Here is a 17,995-nt window from a genome sequence, read left to right as displayed (position 1 = left end):
AGCCTCTTCAACTTGCTGTCTGGACAGAAAACTCTACTTTTTATTTTCCTTTTTTCTCCCCTCTGGGTTCGAGTGGCCGTGCACAGCTGGGACCAAGGAGTGCAGAGGCACATGAGGAGGTAGTATTTTTTGGAAAACATGAGCTGTTTATATCAGCTGCCTGCAGCACTGTACCCTTGGTAGTGTTCAAACCCTCCATCCCAAAATCGTCATGGGGTTATTGATATCTGGTCAGTGTTTAATAATTTAATCAAATGCCGCTTCACAGAATCACAGAATGGTTGGGGTTGGAAGGGACCTCTGGAGATCATCTAGTCCAACCCACCTTATTTCACAAGAAGGAAGAGTTTGAGTTTTTTTAAAAAAAAGAATATTTTTTTAAAGAAGTCAAGGCTAACATCTTTTTTCATCTGAGTGTATGATGGAGTAAGAGCTCGTGAGTGAGACTGCGTCGGCTCTTTCTGCAATGCACATGTTACATAGATGGAGACCGCCTGGAAAGAGCAGAAAGAAGCTTTTGTCTGAGGAAGCCATGCTTGGAGGTTTATGTTACGTTATTAGAAACAAGTTCGGTTTATCAGGCTGAAGTTTCTTGTGGTAATCATCCAGTCTGGCATTGCATTGCGTGCATTACGTATTTGTTGATATTCCAGCCCAAGTAGCTACCGTAGAGCAGGGCATAGCTTCATATATACAGAAACTTATCTCTCACTTTGGTGTGGAGATTCTGAGAAATGTAGAAAGTTCCAAATCCACTGCTTTGCAAGGTTTATTTTCTTTTGGACTCATTTCCAAGTATGGTTTTGCCGGCTCTGGGAAGCAATTATACCAATTGTGAAGCTAATTTAGCTGCTTGTAGCTGCTGATGGGGATGGTCCTGCAGCAGGCGGTGCTGCTGCTACTGTAGATTGCTGTTCTCTCCCTTTTATCAATAGCACTTCTCCAACCTAATGGGGAGCCAGTTCAACTAGCTAAGGTGGCAGAAAACAGTTTCCTTGTCTTCTGTATTGTCTGTTGGACTAATAAGCTGAATTAGCTCATGGAAGGCTAAAACAGATAATAAAACCCACACAAAGCAAGTAGGAGGGATGTGTGGTTGGAAGCAGGGAAGACAGGCCATTTCTGTCTTTCATGGGCCCAAGACATTAAATGAGATGAACTTAGCCAAAGTAAGTGTACCCTGGGTCTTTAATTATTTGATCTCGCTTGCTTTTGAGTTTTGTCAATTCAAGATTGCAGTTACCTTCTGTGTCTATAGAAGTGTCTCATAACTATTTTGAAGCTCTGATGCCAACATGAGCCATGCTTTTGCTGAAATGGTTTCAGCTGATTCTGTAAATAAAGGTGCACTTTCTCCTTAATTCAGCTTAAAATATAAAATTATTAGCCTTTTTTAGGTGGGAGTTCGTTCTCTCTTGTTTAGCCATCATAATTTCTGCAGGATAGAGTGTGAGCTGGTGCATTATTGGGTAGGTGACTCATTGTGCTGGTCATGTGCTGCTTACATAAAGTCACTTCACCTCAGGGCTTTTGTAGACTCCAGTGGCTTTGTAATTTCCTTTGACTTTTTTGTCCTCTACTATTTTTCTGTCTGGGCTTCAGCTGACGAGGTCCAGCTGATTTGCAGATGTGGCATCACATCTAGGCTGCACAAACTCTGCTTATACAGCAGAGGTGCTAGCTCACCAGTCAGCTTGTGCAGTTGCTTTCCTTTTGAAGTCTTTACTTTTCCTGCTCTTCACTTAAAAAGCAAAATAAAAAAATGTCTTTGCATTGCTGTTTCCTTCTTCCCTTTCCTTTTTATAAAATATTGATGTGTTTTCTTCCTTTTTCTTCCTTGTCGTCTGAATTTGAGTGGACTTCAGATAAGAAGTCACACACCCTCAAATTGTTTCCTCTAAACTCCTGTGTATTTAACTGTTAGCCTAGTTTTGTATTTTCTTCGTATTCAAATGTATCTTGTTATCTCCTCCCACAAAGGGCCAGCTCAAGTGCTGTGCTGTCACCCTGGTTCCTTTTCCCACTTTGCCCCTAAGTTGCTGCCCTGCTTCTTCTAGTCCATTTTGTGGTCTCTTGCCTCCCATCCTTTCTGCTCCATCAAGGGCAGCTAATTCTGTAGTCCTTTAAACTTTGCTGAACAACTTGTCGTGGTAGTTGTAGGGTATAGTAGGACAAGGGTGATTTTTCACTTAACCCTTCATCTGCTGTTGCCCCTGTCAGACCTGGGTTACTGGGGCAGCTAAAGCTTTACATGGAGCTAGTATACGGATTCTGATGTTCTTTTGTTTTTCCTCTGTCTAAAGCTACTTCTCTTGCTTTTTGTGCCTTCCTTTCTTTCATTCATCACTCCTCTCCAGAGGATCACTGGGGGCAGGGTTAACTTTGCTGGCTCTCCTACAAGGTCAGTTTAGGGATTTGCAGTGGTGTAGCTCAGCTAAGGTGCTAAGCATAACATTCAGCAGTTGCTTTTGTCAGGATTAAGTTCATTTGCTTTCAGCTGAAACTGTGAGAATGAAGTGGTGTTTGGCTGGCATTAGCTACATCTTCACAAAGAACAAGATAGTGCTGTGTTGTGCTGTCCCGCTTTCCTTTCTGATAATTTCTGTGATCTCTGTCTTCTGTACCTTACTTAAATTCTCGCTCATCTCTCTAGCTAGACTATCCAAAATTTTATTTGCTTTTTAATAACCTCTTACCTGCCATACTTCATTCTCTTCTGTTGACTCCCTCTCACATATTGTTTCATGTGAATGTTTTGAAATTCCTGGTACATAAATCCATCTTTTTTTCTTTTCATCTTTTCTGTGCTCACTGTCAAAAGAACAGTGATGCTCTGGTGGTGGTAGTGTGGCAAAGGAGGTGTTTTGCATTGTTGCGAGTTTTTTTTCTTCCCTTCTGGTAGAAAAAGAAAAGTGCCTTGTTCATCACCTGAGGAAGTGAAAGCTTTCCTTTGTCATACAGTGGTGTGCCCCATGCGGGGTCACCAGCATTGCTGTTTGTGCAAGGTGTGGCTGGCTGTGCAACCCTTCGTCTGAATCTAAAGGAGAATTTGTAACATAAACCTGCCCTGAGTTTCTTGCTGAGCTTGTTAAATGGATGACTGGTCCTCTTTTATCTTAAATTGCAGTCAGGAGCCATCACAATTAAGATCATGCTTTCCTTCTCCCTCCCATTCTGTGTGCAGCATGGACGTTTCCAGTCCCAGTGACGCCGGACTGGAGGGGTGGGCTGTTGTACAGAGGAGTGCAAGGACTGTCACGTGGCTTTAACATTTAAATATCTAGACTAAAGTATAGGACCTTCACTTGGCTTCATGTTTAAGATTTTTTGCCAGTGTTCATTTATGAGAAACAAAAGGATGCTGCCAGGTGACTGCTCCACATTTCCCGCTGGAGTGACTGTGAGTGATTGTAAGGAAGTATCAGCCTAATGAAAGCTTGGGATGTCATGGGATGGGTGCAGTTTCAGTTACTGCTGTTCTCCAATTAAAACGAAACAAACACACACATTTGGTAAGAATTTTGTTGCAATTTCCTGCTTCCTTCTGAATTTTCTTTTTAAAACTTGTCCATGAAGCGGTTCCTGTGATAGCCCTACCACTGCGTAGAGGCCCGCGGGACAGTTAGGTCCTCTGATCTAAAAAAATCTCTTCTATATGCCACGACACAGATGCTTGTTAGGTCTTTGCCAGATTGAAGAGCCTTTTATTAAGTAGTATTTTCTGCCCCATGAAAATACTTATTCAGCGTAATTATTTCAAGAGTTGATCTTTTTTTTTTTCTTTAATTACACTATTGAGCTTCTGCATCTTTTCCTCTGTGACTAATTTTTTCTGTATCTCAGATGACATTGGAAAAAGCCACAAAGCTCAATTTCCAATATTTCAGTAATGTTTTGAAAATCTTGTCTCTCAAGCTAGACACAGCAATACAGTGACAATCTTCCAAACCGGGCAAACCCTTACCTTACCGTTAAAGCTTGCTCTATTGGAGTTGAACTCATTGAGTTACCTCACTCTTGTGACTTCATTCTGTATCTTCTTCACAATTGGTGTCAGTTACAAAGTTCGCCTGCAATGACTGCATTTTATGTGAAACATTGAAGAAGATACTAATAGAATCGGGTTGAGCATGGCTTCCTGGCCCCTTGTCACTATGGATTCACAACATATTTTTACTTATTGAAGATCTGAGAGCTTTTGGCCTCTTAGATGCCATTCATTAGTTTTTGTATATAAGTAATGTTTTGGTTGATGCCTTGTGCTTATGTCAACATTCTTCATGTACAATATGTCTGTAATCTCAAAAGTGCATTATGGGTTGAATGTAAATGTTTGAATATGGGGTTAAAGGCAGGTTTGTTGCTGAGAAGAAAGTATTGCTTTTCTTCGCAGGCTGCCTTGCTTGTGAGCCCATTTCTGCTCAGCATTAATGTTTTCAAGCATAATGGTGATTAGTGTAAAGCTTTTTCCAAGAGTGTGATACCTTTCAGAATGAAATCTGTGGCTCACCTCTCATGTCTCTGGCACACAGGCTTTAAAATCACTGTCTCTTTCACGCAGAGTGTGTAGGGGCAAGGTTAAAATAGTAAAGAGAAATACAAAAGGAATGTAGTCAGGCAGACCTGGATAGGTTGGAGATTTAATGATTGTACTGAACTCTGCCTGGGGCAGCAAACTAGTGTTTGCTTCCGCCAAAAACACGTCACAGGTTCTTCATTAATGCTCAGAGCCTTAATGGCCCAACCAAAGCCGAGATACAGTCAAATCATGTGAGGTTTTCAGGCAGATGTACTTTGAATTTGAAGGTATTTTTCCGGTATATGTGTCGAAAATGTCTTAGAAGCTTAATGTGGAAGTTGAGCAGGAATTGAATAAATCTGTTTGATTTTGGCAGCTCTTTGAGGAAGCTGTTTAAAATGCAGATTTGAGTTGCATCCACTGTTAAATCCTGTAGTGATGTCTGCTTGGAGAATGAGACCCCAAGACGCTGCAGTCATGTCTGCTCTGGTAGCTGCTACAGTGGGGTGAAAATACTGAGCTGCTCCTCAGTCTATCCTGCTTTTGTGCTAGCTGTGCTTTCCCTTACCGTCTGCTGGAACAGTTTCTAAACAAAGGTCTGTTGCAATAATGTAGGTTAGAAAAATTCCATATGTGTTGTAGTTAAATTGAATCAGACTGCCAGATATGAGTTGAAGAGCTGTTGATTTGCTGGCAGATTCAGGAAAAAGAGCAACATTTAGCAAGGAAGAAATGAAGAACAACCAGGCATTGGAGTCTTTCTCTTCGCTTAGTGGCAGGTGGAATTAATTTATCTATCTATCTATCTATCTATCTATGTATATCTGGATCTGTATCAGGACGATGTGCATCCACAGCAAATGAAAGGAAAACAGCTGTTTCACCTTTAACAAGATTGAGCCAGTCTAAATGTGTATGTTGTATAATTATTTTTTGATCTTTGACCATAGAATCATTTAGGTTGGAAAAGACCTTTAAGATCATCAAGTCCAACCATTAACCCAACACTGCCAAGTCCACCACTGCCCCATGTCCCTGAGCACGTGTCTTTTAAACCCCTCCAGGGATGGTGACTCCAGCACTGCCCTGGGCAGCCTGTTCCAATGCCCCACAGCCCTTTGGGGAAGAAATTGTTCCCCAGATCCAACCTCAACCTCCCCTGGTGCAACTTGAGGCCGTTTCCTCTGCTCCTGGCGCTTGTTCCTGGGGAGCAGAGCCCGACCCCCCCGGCTCCAAGCTCCTTTCAGGCAGTTCAGAGATCAGAAGGTCTCCCCTCAGCTCCTGTTCTCCAGCTGAACCCCCCAGGTCCCTCAGCCGCTCCCATCACACTTGTGCTCCAGCTCCTTACCAGCTCCTTTCCCTTCTCTCAACTCGCTCCAGCACCTCAAGGTGTGTCTTGGCATGAGGGGCCCAAAACTGCCCCCAGGATTTGTGGTTTGGCCTCCCCAGGTCCCAGCACAGGGACGGTCACTGCCCTGGGCCTGCTGGCCACACCAGTGCTGGTACCAGCCAGGATGCTGGTGGCCTCTTGGCCACCTGGGCACACACTGTCTCATGTTCAGCCGCTGTCACCAACACCCCAAGCTCCTTTTCCACTGGGCACTTTCCAGCCGCTCTTCCTGCTCTTCCAGCCGCTCATGGGGTTGTTGTGACCCAAGTGCAGGACCTGGGGAGGAGAGACCTTATCACTCTGTATAACTACATCTGTATAAAATGTGTGACCTTGTCAGTAAAAGTAGCTGTTTTTTGAAGATGCAAACAGCATCTCATATTAGCTATTCACAGAATCCCAGAGTGTCAGGGGTTGAAGGGCCCTGGAAAGCTCATCCAGTGCAATCCCCCCATGGAGCAGGAACACCCAGATGAGGTTACACAGGAAGGTGTCCAGGCGGGTTGGAATGTCTGCACAGAAGGAGACTCCACAACCCCCCTGGGCAGCCTGGGCCAGGCTCTGCCACCCTCACTGAGAAGAAGTTTCTTCTCAAGTTTAAGTGGAACCTCTTGTGTTCCAGTTTCAACCTATTACCTCTTGTCCTATCGTTGGTTGTCATCAAGAAGAGCCTGGCTCCATCCTCCTGACACTCACCCTTTAGATATCTGTAAACATTAATGAGGTCACCCCTCAGTCTCCTCCAAGCTCAACTGTTTTAGATTAGGGTTCCTGTAGTAGTTTGGCTGTTCTTTCTTGATGAAGGTCATGTTGCCTGTGATCTTCCCTTCATATTGGGTTGAATGTATAAACGTTACGTCCCACATGGGGCTGACAGACTGTTTGGCAAAGGGAGATGAAAGAGGCTGGGAAAGGAAAAATATCTTTATGAAATTGTCATAGAGGCACTTGTTTTCTGCTACACTAGACCTGAATTTCCCTGTTTTGAAAATCGATGGTATAGTGCACTCAGCAGTGTGACCAAAGGTTCTGGTGAGATTGTGGGGAGCAGGTGGTACATGAGGAAAGGGAACAGGGCACCAAAACTGCTGAGTCCCTTTTACTTTAGGAAGAAAAAAAAAAATTCTCCTTTGCCTCACTTTTCCCCATTATTTTGTGTTGGAAAAGAAAAACTGTCTCGTTCGTCCTTGTCCCTTTGCAGCCAGCAATCATATCCATCCTTCTAGCAAGACAAGGCTACTTCCACCTAATTCAAAGTTCCTATCTCTAGCTACCTTTTCTGCTTTGCTTCAACATTTTTTGCTGTCATGGAATCTTTCTGTAACCTGATGTCACACAGTCGAACAATAACACCTCTATTGCTGGAGAGTGTGTACAAAGCACGGTAGAGGGGTTGTTGGGTCTAGATAGAGCAGCTTCAGGGCCTGGGCCTCTCCAAGGCTCCCTGGAAGCACAAGAAAATTTCACTTAGTAGCACGAAAGAGCTCATAGGGCATGATCATATTCTTAGATGTTTGATTGTTTTTTTCACTTTTTGATGTTACATCCAATAGGATAATAGAAATGTTTTCATTGTTGTACCTTTTCTGTCAGGATGAAGACTCTAGAAACCTACTGGGACTACAAGGAAGCTGCATTAAATTATCAAGAAGCCTGGAAAGTGTTGCGTAGCCAAGCCCTGCCAGGTTGGGTCAAGAATGCCAAGGAATACATGCAGTTCACATGAGAATACGCGCGGCTGTGTAAATCCAGCAGTAAGCCCGGGAGCACAGCAGATACCTCTGCAGTTCAAGGGCCAGGAAAATAAGCCCTCCAGTTCCAGTGCTGTAAGGAGGCAGGAGTGAAAAGGAAAGCAATTTAGAGAAGTTTTTATTTTGGTTAAGTTGAAGCTCTGTTTTTATTGAGATGTAGAAAAGGATCATTGGAGACTTAAAGTTTTGAGCAGCATGAAACAGTGTGCCGCCGAAAGAAAGGAAGCAGGGATGTGCTGTCCCCTGTTACCTGAACCTTTGATCTATCAGCCATAGCAATGGAAGTGACGTCAACTGAAATTGAAGCCGTGCTATGGAAGAAAAGCTGTCATTGTAAAATTTAAGTGCTGCTTTTTTCTTCCACTCTTCATAATGTTATGGTTGGTTTTGCGTTGCTGGGACAACCCTGATGTATAGTAAGTAATATTTTTATAACTCTTGGCTCTCCTTGTCCTGTATCTGAAAGAATTTTCCTTCTTATGAGCTTCTATTTACTAAATATAGCCACAGTAGAAGCAAAAGAGTGCTGGACAGAAGGCTGTGTCAAATAATATCACTTATGATATCCTGTGCATCTCTCTTGATTTCAGGACTTTGTTTCTGTGGGTAGGAAAGAAGCCTCCTGAACTACCTGGTTCAAACCTGTCAGTCCTGTGTAATTCCAGGCAAACATTTACCTGCTTTGCAGTGTTTCAAGCATTGTCCATCCCTCTGTCTCCCCATGATGCACAGTTAATTAAAAGCAGAGATGCCTTAACCTTTTATGTCACTGTTTCCTGGCAAAGGTGGAGATGCTTTGGGGGGACTGGCAGTCGCCACTGGCAGTCTTTGCCTTTGTGCTTTATTACCAAATAACAGCTGCATGGCAAAACATTCAACATTGTAAGCTGGGGGGAAGCAGCAGGTAATTCTCCTTCAACTTTCTGTCCCAATTATTGCTTTCTGTGAGCAAGTTCAGGACTGTGTAACTGCTATTGAGCACACTCCCCTTTTGTACTTTTTCTGTTGTAAACTACAATTCATAAAATATTTGGACAAGGCAATGGCAGGACGAAAGAAGTGGACAATACAGAACTTAAGAATTCTTTAGTGATCTGAGATTTCTGTTCTTTGGTGTCTTACTAGAGTTTTGTATTTGAAAAATGGGCACAGCAGTTCTCCAAACAGCCTTTGCAGTCAACCTACTGAGCTCCACATGGGACTGAACAGGACATATCACGTTACAGTCTGAGAATTTACTACATCAAATCCCTTTCCTTCACACTTGGGTTGACTTGTCAAATAACAGTAGTTCTCTCTTGTTGAAGAAACAATGAAGAACTCGAATAGTGTGTATAAGCCTGTCCTCTCAAATCCAGTACTAACATGTGGAAAGACCAGTTATATTGGTGAGCAGGGAATTGTTGTATGTGTTTGTGGAGGGCAGGGCATTATGGAGTACAGTGACTTGCATTAATCATCAGAGGATGAAAAATGGACAGATGCCATTGCAGACAGGCTACTGGGTGAAGTGCTGAAGAGAAATGGTGGTGGTTATGGTAACTCAGTAAATAGCATTCCAAAGGCAGAGTCCTGTAGTGCACCTAAACAGATACCCAGTAAATTTTCAGGCTCCTGCAATTTGCCTTTGTCCTTCCCTGAAATCTTGCAGAAACTGTACCTTATACGTACCTAGTTCTCCTTTGTTAATCAACAAAGTCTGTGGTGAATCTGCTGACCAGACTGGAATGTTCTAATTTCCTATCCAGCTGCAATATTAAAATGGGTTACATAAAGCTAGTTGTTCTGTAGTCCTGGCATCAGACTGGCTTTCAGATAAGCAGTCATATGTAAATTCTTTTAACTCTTTCCTGAAATTTGAGCCTGACTTTAGGAGAGATTGTTCCTGGTTACATATTCCCATGCATTTGTAAAATACTTGTGAACCATAGACTGCTGCTTTCTGCTACTTGTCAGGTTTAAAAGTAGTTTCAGAGGTGCTGAGCACTGATACTAACCTCACTTTCTGGATGGAGCTGAGGATATATTTAAGCCTAGAGTGAGTCAATGAATGTTTGAAGAGAGAGAAGGAGCATTAGCAAAGCAGCGTTTAAAAGGCTGATGATCTAAGCCTGCAGGATCTTATACTGAACTGGATGGCATTTCTGGCATTGAAAATAGGTATTTAAATACTGCATCCGTTTAATTCCCAAATGCCAGGAAATGCTGTAGGCAATACTGAGAAACAGCTCTAAAAGTCAGAAGGAAAAAATGCAGAGAAGAGAGATAACACAATCTCTGCTTTGGAAGAGGCAGCAAACCAAACTTCCATCGTTGTCAGCAGACCTTGGGAAGAATTGCCTCTGGAAGGCAGCAGCTGACGTGTTCCAAGCTTGTGTCACTCCTTCGTGCTGCAACGCACTGAAAACCAGAGATGGGCAAAGTGTAGGACGGACAGTAGAGTGCAGAGATGAGGGGAGGTGAAGCAGGGGGAATGAAGTGCCCACAGTTACGGTTAATGAGGACAATTAAACCAATGGTAATGGGACCAGCACTGACATTTCCAGGGCACGTGTAAAATGCTTTACAGAGCATATTTGTGTTACCCCGATAGGCTCTTAAATCTAAACTAGTAATTGCAGAGATGTTAAAGAGAGTAGTTGGGGGCGGGGGGGGATTAGAGGCTTATGAAGGGTATTCCAAAAGTCACCTCGATCCAAACACTTGGAATAAAACTTCTTCTTCCTTTGTATTGTTTAGATATATCTATGTGCTAGCATGTAAGTAGCTTTATCTGCCAGTTGTAAGTTAACATTTCTTACTCCCTTGTTAACAGCTAGCAAAAAATGTTGCTTGATAACCACAGATAAACTTTAAAGTTTCCAATTAAAGGAAGTGGAATATTTTCCAGTAATAACAGGTAATTAAAAAAAATCACAGATGAGAACAGTTTTCTTAATTCTGAATCAAAACTTCTGTTAAGAATAAACATTAATACTAAATCCATGGAAAAGGGGTAGGATGGAAGGAATTCATGATAGAAGCAGTGACAGAATGTTTGCTAGAGCAGTGCTGTACATTACGGTGCTGTTCTGAACAATGAAGGGATTACTGAAGTCAGCAGCACGTGTTCGGGGCAGTAAGCACATGCAGCACTGGTACTGTGACAAGCCTCAATAATCGACTAGTGTCAACATTTCATGAGCTCCTACCTTCTCACTTTGGAGTCCTGCCAGTACCTGTGAATAGCTGTACAGCCACACATAATTCTAGGCATAAGGTGACTCCATGGGAATTTCAGTCAGTATGAATTTGATTTAAGCTTGGGAAATGGTAATTTTCACTGTGACTAGAAACATTTTAAAAAATTAAACCCTGCTGCACCATGTAGTGTGAAATGGAAGTAAAACTTTTATTAGGAATCTAAACTGTAATTAGTGTTTCTTTGCTGGCTTACAAAATTCAAAATGATACTCCTTCTCCAGCCCCGTGTTATTTAATGTTAAAGCACGAATTCCTGTAGTGTGCAATTAGATGTTGTTTCTGCTGCTCACCGCCCTCATCGTTCAGAGCCTCAGGTTTGCCTCGTTGCCTGCAAGCAGAAGTAGCTGTGTGACTATGGTAAACCCGTTTGGAGGGAAGCTGAGACCCTCACAAATAGCAGCTCTTTTTGGTTTTGTGGCAAAGCCTCTTTACATTTGCTGTGCTGCGTACGTGCCTTGGCAATAGTGCTCATGAACTAGAGGAACTGGTCTTGAATTATTTATCTTGCCTGCACCATTTCTAATTCTAGTTGTCTGCCTCAGTTAAGTAGAATCATAGAACGGTTTGGGTTGGAAGAGACCTTTTACAGTCATCTAGTCTAACTGTCCTGCAGTGAACAGGGACTTCTTCAGCTACATCAGGTTGCTCAAAGTCCCATCCAGCCTGGCCTTGAATGTTTACAGGGATGGCACATCTACAACCTCTCTGGAAAACCTCTCTGTGTTTCACCACTCACTGTAAAACAAACAAACAAAACCCCACAAACTTTTATCTTGTGTAAATCTACACTCATTTCAGTTTAAAACCATTAGAAAGTCTGTCCCCATCTTTCTCATATGCCTCTCTTAAGTACTGAAAGGCTGCAATAAGGTCTCCCTTCTCCAGCTCATGTCCAGCTTTTCATCCACCAGTGCCCCCAAGCCCTCCTCTGCAGGGCTGCTCTCAAACCAGGCTGTACTGATACTGGGCTTGCCCCAGCCCAGCTGTAGGACCTTGCACTTGGCCTTGTTGAACCTCATGAGGTTTGCATGGGCCTGCTTCTCAAGCTTGTCTCAGTCCCTCAGGTGTGTCAGCTGCACCTCTCAGCTGTGTAGTTAAGCTGTTCTTCCACGTACTTGGTTCTGTAATGTCCTTACAATATCTATTACTTGGAAAAGACATGCATATTCCAGATGTCATCTCCAAGCATGTGCAGGAAAAGGTGGTTATCAGGAGTAGTCGGCACGGATTCCCAAGGGCAAAGCATGCTTGACTGATCTGAAAGCCACCTATGGTGGCACAAGTGGCTGGGTAGATGGAGAGCGAGCGGTGCATACTGCCTGCCTTGACTTCGGCAAGGATTTTGACGCTGTCTCCCCCAACATCCTCCCAGGTAAGCTCAGGAAGCGTGAGTTAGATGAGCGGACAGTGAGATGGACTGGGAACTGGCTGAAGGGCAGTCAGAGGGTTGGGATTAGCAGTGCAGTGTGGTTGGAGGCCTGCAGCGAGTGGTGTTCCCCAGGGGTCCATACTGGGTCCAGTACTCTGACACTTTTGGTTTTGTAACCTACAGAGAGCTCGTTCCTTCCTTGTATTGCCATCCACATACTAAAGGCTGAGCAGCTGTACAGTGTGTAGTAAAGAATATAAGCAGCTGTATAGTGTCTAATGTGTAAATGTGACATATAACTTTCTGGTCAAAATGAAGGTAAAGAAATGACAGCACTGCCTGTTTGTGACAGCAGTTTTATTGTACTTGTTTGTTAATTGAGAAGGAGGAACATATTAGCTAAATTCAACATGATCAGCATCTTGCTTTTGCTTAGGATAAGCTAGCAAATCCAGTGTTCCAAATACTAATTGAATTATTTTATTTTTCTTATACACCTCAAAACAGAATAAATGTGTGTTCTTCTCTTCATGTTTCAGTAGCCCAACTACTTTATTATTTAATCAATCTCATCAAATGTATCCCTAACACCCCCAAGGAGTGAGGCTCTGGGAACTGATAGCAATGAGAAAAAAAATGCACAAAAACAAAACCTTTTTGATAATTTAACAGTCTAATAAAACAAAAACTATCAATATATTAAGAAACAAATCCAGTTACAAATGCGTGTATGTAGAAGGAACTTCTGTGAATACCAGAACAGAAAATGATCAGCTATTTACAAGATACACAGCAGGATGGCATAGTAGGCAAGACCCACCATTCAGAAACCAAATGTGTTCTCTCCACTGTAGGCAACATACAAGAATCCATCCTCATCCTTTTCCTTCTCATAAAGTTGTCCCATAGTTAAGCTTGAAGGGGAAAGAAAAAAGAAACCGTTTAGCTTGGAGAATGACAATTGCAGATGGTACCAGAACCTCGCATGCACAAAGATTAATAAAAGCGAAAACTTTCAGGTCTGTGTGTAAATTGCAATACAAAAATGATCATAAATGAAGAGCAGCTGACTCCTGAGTTAGCAAAATGATCCTGGGCTCTCTGCAGTGTCTAGGGTTTTGTTACTTTTTTCACAAATGCATTTGTCAGAATGTTTTTTTGTTTTATTGAAAGTCACTGAATGTTTATTTCAGGTTCTGGATCATCCATTATTGATGCTGTGACTAATACCAGGATCAATAGCCTGATACCACTTCCCTTGAATGTGGCTGTATTGACAACTTGCTTCTCGTGTGAGCAACCTCATTTCTCCCTCCACCTGGTGTAGTCATGAAAGTTCAGCTGGTCTCAAGTCTATCAAACTTGTGCTTTTTGTACTGCTGCTTGGAGGTCCAGGTGGTTTTGCGGAGTAAAAGCTTTGTTTTCTACATTGTTAAAAAGTGATGACTTAAAATCCTGCTAGTACCAAAATGTGTGGGCAATAGATTACAAGTTATCCAGAAACTAGTGCTTTTCCAACGGATAAGGTTTTGAATGTTTGATCAAATGAAAATTTTCTTAAACTGAATAGGCATGTGGCCCTTCAGGTCTAAGCAGTTGCGCTCTTTAGGGAAATGTCTGTATTTTGAAAACAAAGAGAAACCCAAGCAATTACTTGGCCAGTACAACTGCTCCAGCCATCTGTCTACAGGTGAAACAGGCAGTTGACATCAGTCAGTTGCACAGATGATGCCTCCTCAGCTCACCTTTCTCTGACTCCCCAAGAACAGGCAAGTGAATGAACTGAAAGATGCAGACTGAACGTGAGTGACAGAGAAACGTCCTGGCTTTTCACCTGAGAGAGGAGCTGGGAAGAGTTACAAGCAGTACTTGAAACGGAAGAGAATTGGTGAGAAGTAGATAAACTTCTGGATAAGGAGAGAAGGATGCCATGAGTTGGTGGTCTGTGTAACAAACTCAGTCTATGGGAGGAGCAGAGCCATTAACAGATTTTAGTTCACCTGTTGACAAGTTACCATTTTTGCATTACTACTGAAGGTTCAAGGCCGTATTTTTCCAGCAGAGATGTGACAGCTCATCATGAACACATGAGATGAGGCAGTGTGCCCTCTTTTTATCTTTTCCTGTTCCTAGCAGTTCCACAGCACTGTTAAGATGATGACATATAGGCCTTCCTAGTACTCTTAGAAAAAAGCAAGCAGACAAAGATGGCTCTCACAGGTCCCTATGGTGTATCACAAAGTAAATAAAAGTATTTCTAACTAGTCTGGACAGCTTACCTGGAGAGACTATTACTGCTACACAGGTAAGGATTAATAAGAATAGTATTGCACCTAAACCACATAACATCTTGATGTACTATTTCCTCAAATACTATTAAAGTATATCATATAGAAAGCAGCTGTGGTAGCTGCTTCTGCTGTGCATTATTCTGTATGTAACAGACAACAGTGAAACTTATTTCTATATAAAAACAATGAAGAACCTTTTTATAGTAATTTTGCGTTTATAGAATAATTTTTAAAATAAGTAACAGCAGCTACTCTGTAACGTCATAATTTGTGAACTGACAAGTATTTTTTCAGAATAATTTATGCTGTTTGCTTTTGACTATTTAACATGGAACTTTTTTACTACATTGAAAATGATTATTTTTTTGCCATTCATGATGTAAATGTTCCTGCAGTCAACCAAAGAGATCACATCTCCAGAGCTAACCCTCTTGCCGTGGAAGCAAATCAGAATATATTTTGTAGTCACCTTTCCTTTCAGCCTACCTCAACAAATACGACATTTGTCAAACACATGAGAAGAGAACTTACCATGGTGAGATTAAGATGTAACCAAACACCTCCAAGCACCTCACTAAATAAGCCTCAGAGAGGGGAGTTACTGTCTCTCTGATGCGCACAGGCTTCACGGAATCACAGAATGTCATGGATAGAAGGGCCCTGGAAAGCTCATCCAGTGCAATCCCCCCATGGAGCAGGAACACCCAGATGAGGTTACACAGGAAGGTGTCCAGGCGGGTTGGAATGTCTGCACAGAAGGAGACTCCACAACCCCCTGGGCAGCCTGTTCCAGGCTCTGCCACCCTCACTGAGAAGAAGTTTCTTCTCAAATTTAGGTGGAACCTCGTGTTCCAGTTTGAAATGTTGTGTTCCAGCTTGCTTGTTGTGAACCTCTTGTGTTCCAGCTTGCTGAAATGGTTCTGAATAACATGGGATTATCCCCTCACCTGGACTGTGGGACAGTCTTGTCTACAAAGAGGAATATTGCTTTCTCAGAGGGCAGCTGAATCCTCTTCCTGATGATCCACATGAACTGGGCCACGGTGATGTCAGATGGAACCAAGTACTTCCTCTTGTCAATATCAACAATCTGAGATCCTGAGACCTTCTCCACTATGACCTGTAAAGTGCAGATGTGAAGGTCAGGTTTTTCACGATCAATATAAACAAAGCAGCTTCTTCCAGGAGGGAAGACTGTCAACATTTAAAGAACTTATGATCTTTCTTCTTTTCAAGCACCTCAAGACACTGAAGGTGTTTATAGAATCACAGAATCATTTCAGTTGGAAGCGACCTTCAGGATCATAGAACCTTGTCTAAATGCCTTTTAAACCCTCCAGTGCTGCCCTGGGCAGCCTGTTCCAATGCCCGACAGCCCTTTCTGGGAATAATTTTTTCCTAATATCCAATCTGAACCTCCCCTGGTGCAACTTGAGGCCATTTCCTCTTGTCCTGTCACTTGCTACTTGGGAGAAGAGACCAACCCCCTCCGTGCTCCAAGCTCCTTTCAGGCAGTTCAGAGATCAGAAGGTCTCTCCTCAGCTCCTGTTCTCCAGCTGAACCCCCCAGGTCCCTCAGCCGCTCCCATCACACTTGTGCTCCAGCCCCTCACCAGCTCTGTTCCCTCCTCTGCACTCTCTCTAGTATTTCAATGTCCTTCTTATGGTGAGGGGCCCAAAACTGCCCCCAGGATTCAAAGTGGGGCCTCACCAGCACTGAGTACAGTGGCACAATCACTTCTCTAGTCCTGCTGGCCACACTATTCCTGACACAAGCCAGGATGCTGTTGGCCTTTTTGGCCACCTGGGCACACGCTGGCTCATGTTCAGCCGCTGTCACCAACACCCCCAGGTCCTTTTCCACTGGGCACTTTCCAGCCGCTCTTCCCCGAGCCTGTGGCGCTGCCTGGGGCTGTTGTGACCCAAGTGCAGGAACCGGCTCTTGGCCTTGTTGAACCTCAGACAATTGGCCTCAGCCCAATGATCCAGACAGTCCAGATCCCTCTGTATGGCCTTCCCACCCTCCAGCAGATCAACACTCCCACCCAATTTGGTGTGATCTGCAAACTAACTAAGGGTGCCCTCAATCCCTTCATCCAGATCACTGATAAAGAGATTAAACAGAACTGGCTCCAATACTGAGTCCTGGGGACACCACCTGTGACCGGCCACCAACTGCATTTGGCTCCGTTCACCACAACTCTTTGGGCCCGGCCCTCCAGCCAGTTCTGTACCCATTGCAGATACACCATCCAGGCCATGAGCTGCAGTTTTTCCAGCAGATGCTGTGGGACACGGTGTCAAAGGCTTTACTGAAGTAACATCCACAGCCTTCCCCTCATCTACTAGCTGGGTCACGTTGTCATAGAAGGAGATCAGGTTGGTCAAACAGGACCTGCCTTTCATAAACCCCATGCTGACTGGGCCTGATCATACAGTTCTCTTGTATGTGCTGTGTGATGTTACTCAAGATGATCTGCTCCATGACCTTGCCCAGCACCGAGGTTAGACTGACAGGTCTGTAGTTCCCTGGATCCTCCTTCCAGCCCTTCTTGTTGATATGCGTCATGTTTGCCAACTTCCAGTCAACTGGGACCTCCCCAGTTAGCCAAGGTTGCTGCTGGATTGCTGGGATATAATTGCCATTAGAAGAAAGCAGGACACTGACAACCATAAACATGCCTCGAAAGTGTTTAGGTAGTCAGGCACTCTTGCTTACTTGTCAGTATGCACTGCGGCAGAAGGAGGAATGTTGGATTAGTTAGATGTGTTTGGGGCCTCTTTAAAACACCTAAGGCTACAGAAGAGAAGCTGAATTTACTCAGTAGGATCCGACCAAACAGAGGGCAGGATGGAAACAGCTCATTCACCTTTGCTCTAAGTACGTGGGTGAAGCTGGCTCGGTTACTCACCGGGACACGATCAGGGTATTTGGCTCGGATTTTTGCCGACTCGACACATCTGTGCTCTGTGAACAAAACTCGTAATTAGTCGCTGCACAGTAACAGTATCGCCAGCGTCCCAGGCAGAGAGGGCAGTGCCCGCAGGGACCGCGCCCGCCTCTCAGCCCCCCAGGGGTCTCGGGCCGGCCAGCGAGGCCATCCCGGGCACGGCGCCACACTTCGGCCGGGCCGCAGGCGGCTGTCCGCCCGGAGACAGGCGAGCGGCTCGGCGAGGCCCCGGGGCAGCGGGGAGGGCAGCGGGGCCCGGGCCCACCCTTACCCAGCGCATGGTCCTCCTTGAACATCCACTTCATGGTGCGGGCGGGCGGGAAGCGGAGCCGGCGGCGGCGGGGCCCGGGGGCGCGCGGGCGGGGGCTCGTGCCGGGCCTGTCGCTGTCACGGTCCCTGTCACAACAACAACAGCCACGGATCGGCAGGCGGGACTTCCGGCTCGTCAGTTCCCTAGCAACCACCCGAAAGACAGCGGGGCG

General features: G+C 44.2%; 2 protein-coding genes across 6 annotated transcripts in view; one reads left to right on the top strand and one right to left on the bottom strand.

Annotated features, from left to right (window-relative positions):
- Positions 1-12,803, top strand: part of ADAT1 (adenosine deaminase tRNA specific 1) — a 23,963-nt gene extending 11,160 nt beyond the window's left edge. For all 5 annotated transcript variants that reach the window (XM_065028276.1, XM_065028275.1, XM_065028274.1 and 2 more), the window contains one exon: positions 7,503-12,803. In XM_065028276.1, coding sequence (XP_064884348.1) covers positions 7,503-7,635 — 133 coding nt within the window. In that variant the 3' untranslated portion in view covers positions 7,636-12,803. The remainder of the gene's footprint in view (positions 1-7,502) is intronic.
- Positions 12,615-17,962, bottom strand: GABARAPL2 (GABA type A receptor associated protein like 2). The gene is made up of 4 exons (XM_065028320.1): positions 17,785-17,962; positions 17,475-17,530; positions 15,511-15,683; positions 12,615-13,186 (listed from the first exon to the last, which is right to left on the bottom strand). Exons 1-4 carry the CDS (start codon positions 17,816-17,818, stop codon positions 13,096-13,098), a joined length of 354 nt encoding a protein of 117 aa, XP_064884392.1. The 5' UTR covers positions 17,819-17,962; the 3' UTR covers positions 12,615-13,095.
- Positions 17,963-17,995: the final 33 nt, after the last annotated feature.

The sequence above is a fragment of the Columba livia genome, chromosome 13, assembly GCF_036013475.1.
Source record: "Columba livia isolate bColLiv1 breed racing homer chromosome 13, bColLiv1.pat.W.v2, whole genome shotgun sequence".
Taxonomy (NCBI): Eukaryota; Metazoa; Chordata; class Aves; order Columbiformes; family Columbidae; genus Columba; species Columba livia.
This window is presented reverse-complemented; position numbering and strand designations above follow the sequence as displayed.

Bases quoted from the DNA above. Each gene is read 5' to 3' on its own strand.
- GABARAPL2 (XM_065028320.1), bottom strand. From the start codon at position 17,818: ATGAAGTGGATGTTCAAGGAGGACCATGCGCTGG. The intron at 17,531-17,784 runs GTAAGGGTGGGC...TTTTGTTCACAG, and splicing joins CAAGGAGGACCATGCGCTGG to AGCACAGATGTGTCGAGTCG. The intron at 15,684-17,474 runs GTGAGTAACCGA...TGCACTTTACAG, and splicing joins AATACCCTGATCGTGTCCCG to GTCATAGTGGAGAAGGTCTC.